Genomic DNA, 15,822 nt, shown 5'->3' with positions numbered 1-15,822 from the left:
TCCTGTAAATTGCTGCCTCAGTCTCAGCTGTCCCCTGTTCACAGCCAAAAATATATTTCAGGTTTTTGAAAATGGTCTGTACTAATGTGTTGGGCTTTGAATACTAGAGCAAATTAAAATGTGGGACACCATCTCAGTATGTAGAACAGCGGGACAAGGACTAAAAATGACATGCGACATTACACAAAGCTGCACAGCAGTTCACTTAAGCGGTTTGTTCGTTCATTAAAGCAGCATTGGAGAAGACCAGAGATAGGGGGTAGATACAAACCCTGCCTAGAGGTGGACAGATGATCCAAATATTAATATTATCATTACCAACCCTGGTATTGGTATTGAATCGATACTAGTGGAATAGGATTAATACTTCACCAGGATAATCTGGCATACTAAGGGTTTGCCCAGTGGGCCGATGCGGGTCAACTGAAGGAGCGCTGTGCACCAACCCTACAAGCACTCACAACAGTCCATTTGTTCATTTTCATTGCAGACAATGTATTGCCCAATCAAATCTCTTAACACAATCAGACCCTCCCCCACCTTTGATGTGCACTCATGAGGCTTGTAAAACAGAGTTTAGTGTGGAAGGAGTGGCAAAAAACTAAAAATAAATGCAGAAAAATGTGTCAGATTAACCGACATGTTAGCTGTCTCTATTGCTGCTGCACCGTCAACACCAGCAACAAGTAACAAGCCGTAGAAACGTGCAGCAGGAGGAACTACAGTCACAACAAGAGAGTGAGGAAGAGACAGAGGAAGGGAAATTAATGTGGTATGAAAACAGATGAAGGAACATAATTAGGAAGTAAAGTGAATGGCTACATTGACCATTAGCTAAAGTGTGGCTTTTAATTATCACATAGTGCACTGCAGCTAAGAACTAACCCAACAACATAAAACATGTTGCTGTTTATTTTTTGTTGTTTGTTTGTTTTTTTGAGTGATCATGATGGGCTGCGTGGACCAAAAATGCCAGGGCCGATTTCTTTTGTCCCAGTCCAGCCCTGATGAAGCCTATTTTCAAACAACAGCAGAAGACCCAAAGTGCTTTAGAGACACACACATTTACATTCCAGGTCTCAAAAAAAATTGTTTCAAAATACATGAGAAGCTGAAAAGTGAGTTTAGTTGTCGAAAGTAAAATCAGAGTGATTTAATGGTCATTATAATGTGTTTGGAATAATTTGCTAATAATAATTCATCTCATAAATCATGACACACTGCTCTCTCCCCTACATAGGCTGCCTTTGTAGGTTATAAGTACTGGTATCGATATTGGTATCAGCAATACTGACCCTGTATTTACTTGGTATCGGATCCAAAATGTGTAGAATTGCATTAAGTCAACCGCCTTAATGATAAATGAATCACAAGAAAAAGAAAACGTGGATGTGGCTATTCTTTGATTTAGTGACTTTCTACCCAGGCTAGTTCAAAAAGCACACTGAAAGAGCGTTAACAAGAAGACTGAAACATGCAGGCGCAGTTTAACCATTAACGATTATATCCGGTTTGATGTATTTCATTAAACTAAGTCGTTTTGATGATGTTTGTGGTCACATAAAAAATCGTACTACACTTAAAAACGACGTGTTCGTCCACGAACAGTGTAGTTCTTGAATGCTGCCCGCTCCATGATATGCCAGTTTGCGCCTTCAGGAAGCGCTTCAGCGGTGAATATTTTTCAGCAGCGGACCCTAACGGCATCGCTGAACAGAGCCTGGCTTTGGTTTAGCTTGTAAGAAGATGTTTTTTTTTAGCTATTAATTGCTAGACCGCTAAATGTTTCCGGTGAATAACGTGGACGAGGATCCATTGTTGGTCACATTAACTTGCTACTATCGCACGCGCCGTGTGTAACCAAGGAAACCATTGTGCTGATGGCAAATAAACAAATGAATTAATAAAATTAAGCAATTTAGTGATGACAACCAAGTGAGTCATCAAGTGAGTATCCTTTATGTTTACCTTTATTTGTTTAATTCGTTTAATTAGCTCCGCTAGGTAAATGTTGATCATTTTATTTACAGTTAAAAAAAATTAAGCGTTTCTGTAAGGTGTTGGTAGTTTAAGTGGTAGGTTAAATAAACGCAAGGATTTACATATGTTTCCTTCCAGGAAAAAAAAAGTGTTAACATGACTTATTCGATTAAACCTATGGATGTTCCCATGAAAACATGGCAAGCAGAAACAGGGGTACATATTTCTTTCTTTTTCATGGCTCAGATGTAGGGAAACCTTCACAAATAAACAGTGCTAAGAAGAAATTTATATAATGATTCCTCCTGAAGAAAAGCTCCAACACTTTTAGAGGCACGCTCGAGCCCATGAGGATCATTGAGAGGTGAGTATACGGTATAGGCTGTAGTGACACAAACTACCCCTTTTTTTCTTTAGAAGTCATATTGCAGCGTTTATGTACAGATTTAAACATTACAAACAAAAACAAAAAGCTCCAGCCGAGTCCCTGTCCAGCACATAGACCAATCCCAGTCGATCAGGTTAGTGCCATCTTTGAAGCAAAAGTGGGGGGAAAAAAAAGAGATCTGATTATGGTGCAGCTCAACTGCTAAGTGATCATTTTGGGGAAAATTTCAGTTGTTTAATGTTTGGTTTAAACACCCTTGAGCTTAAGATTTGAAAATCCTTAAAGCTGCACCAAAAACAGCTCGAGTTTTCCTCCCACATGTTGACATTTTAAACTCCTAACATCAGACAGCGCTGGATATGTGCTGCAGTGTACACCAAAAAAAAAAAAAAAAAAAGCAGTGATAAACAGGCAGTTATAACATAAAACACGAAATCTGTTACAAGTATAATGTCCAGAATATAGTCACAGCCCAGTTAGATGGAGCTAGCCTGGGGCAGAGTATAATCCAGGGCGTAGTCAGGGCCCATGATCCAGAGTCCAGAAGAAACAAAGGCAAAGCAAAAAGGAAGTGTCTGTCACTTCCTGTCAGATTTCACGAAACAGAAATAAATGCAACGATACAGTCAAAGTCAGTGAACATTATAGAGCAGGAAATAGACCCACCCTGCAGAAAAGCAAAAAAACCCCTAAAAACTGTCTTTCTTGTGTGCCATTTGGTGACTCCGGTAAAGATGGAAGTATTCACAAACTGATAATAGTGCAAGAAATGTTACGAGTTCTTTCCAGGATATAGACACAGACCACACCAAGGCAGTCATTTAGCTTTTGTCGAACCATTGTGGATCTCACGCTAATTAAAGCTGTGCAGATTTTTCATTGTCCAGCTATTACTGATTGCTTTTTGTCATCAATGATGTTTTTAAACCAGGTTTTATCCAAAATAACCTGACTAAAACAAAGGGAAACATGATCACCAAATCTGGTGTTTTAATATTTTAGCGTTTCAGTTTTTATTTCTCTGAGATGTTATTTTGAATAAAAGCCATCCCTGATGAATTTGACTGTTCTGGTGTCAGGCGCTGAAACACACGGGAGACCATTTTGCATCCCAAAGCCTATAAAAAGCAATAAATAAAGGCTGGGATGCAAAATAGCTGCACAGAGTACCTGTGACATTTCACACTCTGAACTCCTGGACGTAGCCACAGCCCAACACAGACAGATAAAGCAACTCTTAATTAATCTGAGGACACAATCAGTTAACGTGTGACACCAGCTGACAGATTAACAGGAAGTTTTGTTTTGTTTTTTGTGTTGTTTTTTTGGCTTTGAGTTTTTCATTCTCGAGCATTTTGACAGAACAAAATATTAAACAAGAGACCTAATCTCCCCAAACAAGGCAACCTGCTTCAAGAGCATTCCCTTTTTTTTTTTTAAACAAAAACAAAACAAAACAAAAAAACCCCAAAGAGAACCACCCTCCCTTCCCTCCCCACCCAAGGCTCATGTAAAGAGAAACAGAACAAATCAAAACAAAAAAAAAATGTATAATACACATCAGGAAAATACGTTTTTATATAGTCAATAAATGGTTGTTTTTTTGTGATGAGAGAACTCTATATCTAAGTTTTTCCAGTGGTAAAAAAAGCACCTCCTTTAACCATTGTATGTATGAAGGAGCCTTATTAGACTTCCAGTAGAATAGAATAAGTCTACGGGCAAGCAATGTAGCAAATGCAATGGCATTTTCCTGAGGAAGTATGTATACGATTCAAACAAGATCTCCACTCATCATCAGATAAAACCACCTCAATGTCTTTTTCCCAATTATTTTTAGTTTTTTCCAAGTAATAGGCCTTAAGCTCTGTATCAGTTTGTATATGACGGAGATTCGCCTTTTGCCAAAAGAATCCATTTCCAAAATAGTATCCACTTGATTTTTAGGAGGTAGGTAAGGAAAAGAAGGAAACAATGTTTTTGCAAAACTTCGTATTTGCAAATATCTAAACATATGTGAGGTTGGTATATTGTAATCTCTCATCTAAGCGTCAAAGGTGTTAAAAGTTTCTCCTGAAAATAAATTGTAAAAAAAAACTTCAAACCAATATTATGCCAAATTTGGAATGCTTTATCTGAAATGGATGGCAAAAAAAGGGTTAAAAGCAACAGGGAAAAAATTACTAACCTGTTGCAAACAGAAATGCCTTCTGAATTGAAGCCATATTTTAATAGATGTTCTTACAACTGGATTTGTTATTTTCTGTTTTTGAATTAGAGCTAGGGATGAGGTTAAGAGGGGAAGTGGATTAGACATCAGTTCCATTTTTACCCAAGCTTCACCCTCGCTATTTTCATAAACATATTTCCAATGCAATAATTTGGTGAAAAAGATAAAGATAGATTTTGGCAACCCTAGCCCACCAGCCTCTTTTGGTACTTCCAAATATGTTTTTTCCATTCTGAGATTTGAATTTTTCCAAATAAATGTTGCTATTAATCTATCTAAATCTTTGAAACTTGATTTGGTTATGAAAACAGGAACCATTTGGAAAACATAGAGAAACTTTGGTAAGACCGCCATTTTAACTATATTTATTCTGCCTGCTAATGAGATTGGAAGTATTGCCCATTTTTTAAAATCTTATGATGTTTGTTCTAACAAAGTGTCAAAATTATGAATCCGCAACTCTTTCATTGTGCGGGTTATATTTATTCCCAAATATTTAAACGTTTCTTTTTCTAATTTAAAGGGGAAGGCAGAGAAATCTTGCTCTATGTTATTAATAGGAAACAGTAGGCTTTTCCAATAGTTCACAAACTACACTTTACAGTAGCCTATGTGCAGCACACCCAGATGCTCGATAAAGTGCTCACTGTTGTCAAGGCGCAGGCTCAAATGGAAGGATACAATATGGAGACCACACATTATTTGCGTGAAACTTAATTTTATCTAGAAACAAAAAGGGGAAAAAAATCGAACCCTAAATAATTGCATTGCACTCATCAATAATGTCTTGTGCGGAGATGTGCTGTATTTAGTAAATCAAAAACCAAAGCAAGCAAATCTAAAAGGTCTGGAGGAAAGAGAGAGAGAAAGAGAGTGGTTTATGTACAGTATATCTGCAGAAGATTAAAAAACCAAGTTTCCAACATTAGCTTTTGTGCTTTGTTAGTCAGACAGAACACAAAGTTTGGATTATATATAATAATATAAATCCTAAATAAATCCATTAAGTTGGGCAAGGTGAATGACAGTGCTAGTATATGGGGAGCGACACCTGAAACTAGCAGAGGCCCATGCTAGATTTGCTAAAGCATATTTCAAGTTAAAAGGTAATTTTACATAGATGCTGTGAGTACATTGCGAATCTCAGTCTCAATATGTAATTCTGGTCTGGTCGACCTTTACACAGACGTAGTTATGACAGTGATTAGCCATTTTTTTACATGTTGCTGTTTGGGTTTCTTTTTGTAAATGGTGTAAGGAGAATGTTCAGATCCGCTTTGTATCAGTTTTAAACTCTGCCCTATGATCTCTCTCTCTGTGTGTGTGTGTGTGTGTGTGTGTGTTTTCCTCTAGGCTGGGGACTGCAGGCCCAGACGCACTCGGCTCTTGCAAGAGAGGTGCTAAATTTTCTCTGTCCACCTCTCCAATCACAGGTGAAAAGGTTACGATTTTCACATGTCTTCTAAATGTAAACCTCACACAAGGTGGTGCGTTCCCGCTCACGGTCAAACATCGTTACCACAGTTGCTGATATAGTATTATATATAGCAATCAGTTCAACTCTGCTTCTCTCAATGACTATCGCCCTGTAGCCCTCACCTCAGTAGTGATGAAGTGCTTTGAACGCCTGGTCAGAGACTTCATCATTTCTTCACTACCAGACACACTGGACCCACTACAGTTCGCTTACCGTCCAAATCGTTCCACAGACGATGCCATCTCTCATCTCCTCCACACATCACTCACTCACTTGGACACTAGAAGGGGGAATTATGTTAAAATGCTCTTCATAGACTACAGCTCTGCATTTAATACCATAATTCCCTCCACACTCACCACCAAGCTGGAGCATCTGGGACTCAGCTCATCTATGTGTCAGTGGATCTCCAACTTCCTAACTGGCAGACCACAGGCAGTAAGGATGGGCGGACATGTCTCAGCCTCCACCACTCTCAGCACTGGAGCCCCCCAGGGGTGTGTTCTGAGCCCCCTGCTGTACTCTTTGTACACATATGACTGTGTGGCCACTACCAGCTCCACCACCATCATCAAGTTTGCTGACGACACCGTCGTGGTGGGCCTGATCTCTGATAACAACGAGACGGCCTACCTGAAGGAGATTAGGAATCTGGAGAACTGGTGCCAGAGGAACAACCTCCTTCTAAACGTCAGTAAGACAAAGGAGCTGATAGTGGACTTCAGCACTAAGCAGGAGAGGAACTACCAGACCCCCGTCATCAACGAGTGCCCAGTGGAGAGAGTGGACAGCTTCAAATACCTCGGAGTTCACATCACGCAGGACCTGTCATGGTCCTGTCACATCAACACCGTGGTGAAAAAGGCCCGACAGCGTCTCTACCACCTCAGACACTTGAGAGACTTCCAACTGCCCTCCAAGGTGCTCAGGAACTTTTACTCGTGCACCATGGAGAGCATCCTGGCGGGAAACATCTTAACCTGGTTCGGGAACAGCACCATGCAGGACAGACGAGCTCTACAGAGGGTTGTGCGGTCAGCTGAGCGCACCATCCGCTCCGAGCTCCCTGACCTGCACTCAATCTACAGCAGGCGGTGCCGGACCAAGGCCAGGAAGATCGTGAAGGACCTCAGCCATCCCAACAACAGACTGTTCTCTCTGTTGAGGTCAGGAAAGCGATTCCGCTCCCTGAAGACCAACACAGAGAGACTGAGGAGGAGCTTCTTCCCGCAGGCGATACGGTCTCTCAATCACACCACCACACAGTACTGACCCACACATATGGTTCTTACACACACACTGGACTTTCTGGACATTGTTTTTGCACAACACTGGTCACTATATTCTTCATTTCCAGTTAATACTTGTACAGCTGCTGTTATTGTGTATATATTTATTTATATTTAGATTTCTTCATACATTCTTATATAGTTCTATATTGTGTATTGTGTATTTTGTTGTACAGTTATTTTATTTTCAACTTTAATTTATATATTTTATCTTATTCTTCCCAGTTAAATTTACCCTTCATTCTAATTTGTGTTGTACAGTTATTTCATTTTTAACCTTAATTTATATTTTATTCCTTCCTAGTTAAATTTACCCTTTTTAATTTTGCATATTTATTTCCTATCTTATTCATAGCCTTTCCTTTTTTTGTTTTCTTTAGGTCACGAGCAGTTGTCCAAGCATTTCACTACATATCGTACTGTGTATGACTGTGTACGTGACAAATAAAATTTGAATTTGAATTTGAATTTGAACTCAGATAAGCTGAAAAAGTCCTTGACTTGTGAACTTTGCCTGGGGCAAAATTATCTTTTCTGAAGGCAGAACATATCCTGAAGCAGCTTCGTAAGTGCAGTGTTATCACCCAGGAAGAAAAGATAAAGACTGAGCTGGAAATATCTTCTGGGTATACAGGTATTTTAGTCAACAGATAAACAGCTGTAAACATAAAATAGAATTCCAAATTTGCAGCCATTAGTGTGTTATATTAGCTGCTACTCAGTTTTCTGATGATCTGATAATTTCCTCTATTTCCTTAAACTGTCATGCTCATTAAAAATAACTGAAACACTTATGCTTAAGTATGGTACATTATGTTTTAAGATTGGCCACAAGATGGCGATAGATTTCTGCAGATTTGCACAAAACTACCTTTTAGGATGTTTTTGGAAAGGGGAATTTTTGCTGACCACTTGTAAACAACAGCCTTTCAAACCAGAATTTCCCCTATGACTGTCCAGTCTGCTCGGCAGTAAGCAGGGGTGTTTTGTAATGGTGTTTATAGACATGGAATGTAGGACTGCTGCATGGCAACCCAGTTAATCATTAATGAAGCAGAGGCACAGATGGGAAAGAAGCACATATTTTTAAGCATTTCTCTAGGCTGTGGACTGCAGGCCCCAGCCTAGAGAAACTAGCTTCATTATTTTTTCTCTTTTTGTTTAGTTTGGCTTCCTCCTTGGCTCATAGAGATAGTGTAAAGCTTGAAGTTACTCTATTAAATGTCACTTCCTTTGTTTGTTTCCTCTAAACAGGCTAGCATTTTTATATAACTGATATGTTTACATCACTTTAGAAAATACATTACCACCATATGGTCGTATTGACAACAGAAGTCCTAAGGGCACTACTGCATGCTCAGGATAAGATTAAAGAATTAAAGGATCACGGTGACAACACCTTCCACAGATATCAAGTCCTGTATGCACTGTTACAGGAACTTCGTGGCCTGGCAACATAAGAAATAGCAGGCACTTGCATAGTTTAAATCATGGGGTGAAATTAGAAGCACAACTGGGAGAGAAAATATAGTGTTGCCTGGGTTTAGGCCAACATACGAATGCCTTTGTATTTATTTTGATCCTGTTGCTTGCTTTTCAATGCATGCATCTTAAGTCACTTATAACTAAGAGCACTGAGGCAAGGTGATGTAGACTCAGAGGAATTTGTAAATGATCCAATTTTGTTCTGTTTCAGAGAGCCAGAGTTTGTTGACATGATGTGTGTAATTGAAAAAATGTGCAGACTCTGGCTGGTGTGTAAGCTTACTAAATCTCTTTTGTTAGGTGATGAGTAAGATTTTGGCATGCCTCTAAAGCTCTATCGGTCACCACTGTTGTGATGGAAGGGAATGTTCCCACCAAAGCCTGGAACAATAAGCTCAGCTCTAGCTATGGATCCTGGTCCAAATATTTAGGTCCATTTTTGATTAACACACAAGGTGTGCACTAACAATATAATCAGTAGATGGGATATTTTTGTGCCAAACCTTTATTGCTGAAGTTTCAAATTTGCTGTGTTGTTCTTATATTGGCAGGGCATAGCCAAATAAGATGACATGTTTTTTTTTCTTGTTCTTTATCTTTAGTTTCGTAAATCTAGAGATTTTGAAAGACTTTATTACATTAAACATTTGGAAATAGTATTTCCAAACTTATCTCTAGTTAGATAATGAATTCATATTTTATGAGTCATAGATATTCCCTCCAACCTTAATTGACAACTCGTGTTTATGGTCCGTATTCACTGACATTTAGTCTCTGTTTACCAGCTTTGTGCAAAAAGTTTCCAAAGTCTGAACTGTAACACTTTGCAGCTGTAGTTATTAAATTGTCTTAGGCTATTGATTGCATAGTTTTTGCAGTGTAAGTATTATAGGTCAGATGTCAGTAGTATTCTCTTGCTTGGAATGAAGTTTTTTTTTTCTTTTCAAAAAGAACCCCTTTCTCTCAGTTTACTTTTGTTCAATTAGCTTGCTGAAATAAACCAACCTTTACTGGTTTATCTGATTTGTTGTAGGCCATGGTTGCCAATCAATACCCAAGACAAAACGGGAATTTGTTTCTCTGTGATGCTGAGTCTAAATGCTATTAGTTTGAAGCACCATACCAGTATGCTGGATCAGATAGCTGTTTTTTAGTCTCTCTGTTTTTACTTTGGTTTGCCCTTACTATATCATTTTCCAAATGAAAGCCCAACAACCTTGCGTCAGTCATGTACTGGAAACGTTTACAATAGTGAACTGTGTGGCTTGCTTGGCAACACATCTACAGATCCCTAATTATATTAATTTTCCTGCCCTGTGGGCTTTTGGTATATTTCAGTGGGATGTGACATATTATCCTTCTGCCAGGATGTGCGTAAGGAGGTAGGGTGAATTAAAAGGATAGAGAGGCATTGTATCTGTCTGTCTGTCCATGCAGGCAAAGCGGTGGGGCTTGAGCCATGCTGGAATGTAGTGATGGGTTCAGCCGTAACTGCTGCCCTAAAAGGGTCTAATGTGCCTGGATATATGGGTGGGGCACTTCTTCTATCCATCAAAGTCTGTTACCATAATCTTAGATTCATGGGAAAATTCAAAGAAATGAGCACTCACGCTGTTTTTGTAACCTGTGCTGCTGGTACATAGCCAGTAAGCCATAAATACCTAAATCCAAGCAGTGCAACGATGGGAACATAACACTGTTAGGCTTAGACTTTTGGTTCCCATATACTCTGCTCCTAGTAAAACAAGAAAAAATACAATTTTGATATTATGATAAACTGTGTGGCTTTAAATCAAATGAAATTCTTTTAAAGGCTGATATTGTGTTCATATCTAGAGAGTGTATAGAAGTGAGTATTTGCCCTCCTATAAAGGCCAGGCCCTTGACTGGAGAGCTGAATTAAATTTAGAGTCCCTTAGTTGTTTAAAGCTGTTGGCACAGTAGCCTGATGGATCCAGTGTCCTCGAAGTGGGTAATGCTGCCATCATATCATGCTGTCTCCTTCCTCTCCAACTCCCTAGTTCTGTATCAGTCAGAGAAACTCAGTATGACAGGAAATGACACACAGTTGTGGTCAGAAGTTTACATACACTCGTCATGAATGACATGGTTTTTTGGGTCTTTTAATTATTTTTGAACAGTTCTTTTTACAGGGTGGAATGACACGACTTTAAAAACAAGAAATGGGTACACAAGTTTGAATTTATTCATCCGCACATTGTCAAAAGTATACATTCAGGATTAAATCTATACATACACCCCCCACTATGGGGCGATCGTAGCTCAAGAGTTGGCAGTTTGTCTTGTAATCAGAAGGTTGCCGGTTCGAGCCCCAGCTCGGACAGTCTTGGTTATTGTGTCCTTGGGCAAGACACTTCACCTGTTGCCTACTGGTGGTGGTCAGAGGGCCCGGTGATGCCAGTGTCCAGCAGCCGCGCCCCAGGGCGGCTGTGGCTACAATTTCACCTTGATTGGACACTTTTGGTACCCAACAGGTTGACGTCAGGTTTTTGGGAAATATGAAACCCTATGAGCAAGCACTTTGGCAACAGTGGGAAGGAAACACTCCCTTTTAACAGGAAGAAACCTCTGGCAGAATGAGGCTTAGGGAGGGGGCAGCCATCTGCCGCTACTGGTTGGGGCGAGAGAAGGAAGAGCCTGTATTTGAGCCTTTATGTATGCTTTTGACTCTGTGTGAATTAGAAAAAATCAAAAATTATTTCAGACTTGTGCATCCAATTCTTGTTTTTTGTAAGTAATTGAAAGATGTATGCTGTGCAATTATTCCATCCTGAAAACTCAAAGAAATAATTGAAAATCCAAAATTACGATGAAATCCATGCCAGTGGTGAGTGTATATAACTTCTGACCACATGTCAATAAAAAAACAAACAAACAAACATGCAAAATAAAAAAGCACACAATAACAAATGGGTTACAAATTGGTATATACCATTGCAATGGTATATACGCACATTAAACCTGTGAGAACCTTCACAGACATATTAAACCTCCAAGCTACCCTGTTCTGTCAGTTCTGAAAGTGTAGTTTCCACTGAGGCTATAAGAATCTCCACTTATTTAGACATCCTTAAAATGAGAGTTTAATTAGCATTGCTACCAACAGTGTTGCATTTAACTTGTGAATAGATGCAACAAAAAGAGTCGGAAAGGCACATTTCCCTATTATTGTCTGCACTGCACCAAGCCTCAACTGGAACCATCAGCCAAAGCTCTTTTTTCTCTCTACAAGGCCTCAACCAGGCTAGACAACCTTTAGTCTTATTAAACAGGCTCATAGTATTAAAGTAAAATGTTTGTGGTTATATACTAGACACTAATTTTCTGGCAGTTTAATAATTGCACTATTACTAATAGTCTTTTCTTTGATGATCTTCTAGATGGAAATCAAAGTACAATGCCAGACACAGAATATACAGACACAAAGATGCAATGGCTTCAGTGTACTCCTATCACCTGCACAGTTCTATACCAGGAAGATCATTGTTCCATAATGGAAAGACATACCACAGATTTCTTGTGGATATAATTCAACATCCTAATTATATCCTAACATAGTTGGTTTATGGTATGGGCAATCAAAATGATCAAGGACTGCATGCATATGAAACTTAGACTCAGGAGAACATTGAGTAACTTCCTGTCAATCTGAGTATTTGCATGTCTTTCTCTGTAGAATCTATAAGAGACAGAACAAACCAAAGAAAGCTTTAAGCCAGTGTCAGAAGTCCCTGCAACTGCTGATGGACTGTAGTAATCCAGAGAGGACCTGCTCTGTCTATAGGGATATGGCCACTATTAAACAGGACCAAGGCCACAGAGCATCTTTCCAAGACAAGCAGATTCAAGTTAACACAACTTGCACATTATATACAATTCTTCTGCACAACATATACAAACACAACGGCTTCCTGAGATACTGATGTCATTTGCCAGTCTTCCTTCAGCTCTTACTTGGTAGTATGCGATTTCTCATTTTTTCATGTGCATGTTTCCGTTAGGCTCATGCCATAGCTGTGAGTCATGGCCTAGAGGAGCTGGAGGGGGCTCAGATCTCCCACAGCCTGGCCCTCATCCTTTCTGTTGCAGCAGAACCCCATCACAATGGTAAGTCTATTCACAGATACAGGCTGGGCCAGAGAAGTTAATTGGGACTTAAATATTCCACTGTCTATATGTCAAATGGTGTAATACAGAATCCAGCTTTATGGTAGCCTTTTTGAAGACCTCAGTATCACTAATGTCAACAATGGGCAATCTATTCTCTACTGTAGTCATATAAAGCATAACGTCTGGAAACTGTAAAGAGAATACAAGGATTTCTTAGTTACAACCCCAAACAACTGATCTCACTATTAAGGTGCTCATATTGAAGGTATTAGCTAGTGCTGCCAAGTTTTCAGAATCAGTTATTGTCAAATGTGTGTGTGTTATGTGTGCCTGTGTGTTTTCCCCTTTGCTGTTTTAGATTCTGCAAGTCACTAATTTGATCAAACTTTAAAAGCATAGAAGAACTCTGTAGGTCCACAGGATCCTGCTTTTATTGTTGCCCAGGATGACTTCTGTCACTTTCTCCTAAAGAATAGACAAAAACAGGTTACGTCCACTCACAAACTACGATCTCTATAAGACAGCCAGATTTCCATAAGATTATTTTGAGGCACAGAACGTCATACAAAAGTTTAAAAGGATGAATCCCCTTAAAGTTTCATTATTTACTTGCTTTATCTGGAGATAAAGTAGGAAATAAGAAGTTATTTACCTGTTGTACCACTGTAGAAATGTGCAGAGATCCAGAGAACCTCTCTTGATTTTAAAAGATTTGTATGACTTGGGTGCTGAGGTAGCCGATACCCTTCAGCTGATTGGATGAGTGGAGATGACCAAGGGCAGAATAAGCCAGGCTTACAGGACACTAACAATAATCATGTGTTACAGAGCACATATTTGTCTTGGTTAACACCTGTGTAGGTGTAATGCTGACAGAGGACTACTTACTGTCATTGAACATGACATCATAGAATTTTAATAAAAGGTCAGTAGTTGTCGTCACCTCTGACAGTAAGAAGGCGAGAGGTCATTTCAGAATATCTAGTCATTTTGAGTTGAGCTATTTCCACCATCCCTCTAGAGCTCAACGTTATCAGAGTTGCATGCTAATCTTGGAAGGCCTCTCTCTGGTGTAAAATATCCTGAAGAGTGACTTTGTGCTTCTTTGGTTTGGATGGAGTCTGACAGATGGGCAACACTTTTGGGAAGGAAATTACAGTTTGCTGTTTTCAATTAATAGGAGGCTGACCCCAATTACTGCGGTATGTCTTTATGTCCTTTGAAACAAAAGTGGCATTTCTGTGTCAATCACCACACAAGCACTGAATAAACAGCAGCTCTTTAGTTCATTTAATTCAATTTCTCTTTTCATAGCTCTTACAGGTTTTCTTTATTCCTTATGTAATGAGGTTTTTTTTAACATGCTGTATATTATTTGCCACATGAGCTCAGTTCTACCAGCAACAGAACACTGGTACTAAAATATACCAGGAAAGGGGGGATTGCTCCACACTAGTAATGACATGCCTCTAAGTGAAGGAGCCTGGTTGCTATGTTGCTGTGTTATTGCTGTTAAAGTGCAGAGTCGGGGTCCAAGTATGACATGGAACACCAGGGCTCACTCTTCTCTGTTCGCCGTTCAAGTGGTAAACTTTCTGACAGAGAGCAGATATGCCCGGAGTGTTTATTTTTCACTGCTTTCCTCATGACATCACTCAAAATGAGTAACTTTTTCTTTTCCGAAGTTAAGCCGGCTTGTGTAGCAGATACAATGCATAAGAAGTTTTAAAAACAAAGAGAACAATAGCCCACATACAGCTACGCTTTTGACATTTTCCCCCTTCCTCTGAAGTGCAGCTGAAAAAAAGGCCTTCCATTACATCAACCTTAGCAACAGTGAAAACATTCAGGAGGCCAAATGGATCTGTTCCATATTAGCAGTGTTTCACTTTCCCCGGTGAGGACGGTAACTTTTCACTCTTCTTTTCCCTGCTTTAATAAAGCTCTCTTCAACTGTTATTTATGGTGATTCTAGAAATGGCTGACAGCCATTCATCATGTCTGCTGTGTCACTTTGTGTGGGCACATTGTGTAATCATATACGTGTTTCCCGATGAAGGTTTTGATTTGTTTTTTTTGGGTGGGGGACTTACATAACAGTTTCTTATGAAGTTGCTTATTTCTCTCTCGCTCTCTCTCTCTCTCTCTCTCACTCTCTCTCTCACAACAACTGCCTCATACCGAGTCTTTATTTTACAGCAGATTGCTGATGGGTCTTCATAATAAATCAAATCCTGCTTGTTGATCTGACACTCTGGGCAGTTGGCACAGGTGTTATCTAAACCTTGGGCAGCTACAGTGGTTATTTTGGTATGTTTAGTGCGTTCACATGTTGCTAGGAAGTGGCGCTTCCCCTCCGAGCTTGAGTTTCAACACTTATCTTCCATTGACCACTCTCTCGGCTATCTTTTTTCCCCGTATGTAGTGCCTGAAATCCAGAGATCCTTGTATGGGCGTCAGCACAAGAAGACCAAAGCAGTAAAAAAAAAAAGCTGTGGACATGCTGGCTAGGTAAATTTGTGAAATAATCACAGTGTTCTTATGTTAAGAAATCTGACAGGCCTCACCAGTCAACACTTACCATTTATTTCTTTTTGATAATATGATTACATTAGGGTAAACCTAACAGACACTTATAAGAATGCAGCTCATGTTTCATGTTTTAGTAAAGCAACTGTGTCCTCTATGTTTCTCAGGGCACCAGAGGTGGCTGAGAAGAAAGGTAAAAGGAAAACGACCTCTAATCTTTCCACTTGTACCATCCAGTGGTAATAATTAAAACTTCATAACTGAACACACTTGTTTTGTTTGTTTTCAGTGTGGTTTAAAGTTTAAGCCAACG

The 15,822-nt window shown here is 39.4% G+C and overlaps 1 protein-coding gene across 1 annotated transcript; it reads left to right on the top strand.

Annotated features, from left to right (window-relative positions):
- Window positions 1–1,686: 1,686 nt before the first annotated feature.
- Window positions 1,687–15,759, top strand: ttc23 (tetratricopeptide repeat domain 23). The gene is given in 8 exon segments (XM_086298576.1): window positions 1,687–1,947; window positions 2,227–2,344; window positions 5,952–6,039; window positions 12,872–12,977; window positions 15,406–15,464; window positions 15,466–15,491; window positions 15,677–15,715; window positions 15,717–15,759. Coding segments are annotated over 7 exon segments (378 nt in total). The 5' UTR covers window positions 1,687–1,947; window positions 2,227–2,327.
- Window positions 15,760–15,822: the final 63 nt, after the last annotated feature.

Source organism: Aulonocara sp. 'chitande type north' Nkhata Bay, linkage group LG7, assembly GCF_057382095.1.
Source record: "Aulonocara sp. 'chitande type north' Nkhata Bay isolate Kocher_YH1m ecotype deep benthic linkage group LG7, A_spYH_male_GT1.1, whole genome shotgun sequence".
In the NCBI taxonomy this organism is placed as follows: domain Eukaryota; kingdom Metazoa; phylum Chordata; class Actinopteri; order Cichliformes; family Cichlidae; genus Aulonocara; species Aulonocara sp. 'chitande type north' Nkhata Bay.
Note: the sequence above shows the minus strand (reverse complement) of the source record. Positions and strands in the feature narration are given on the sequence as shown.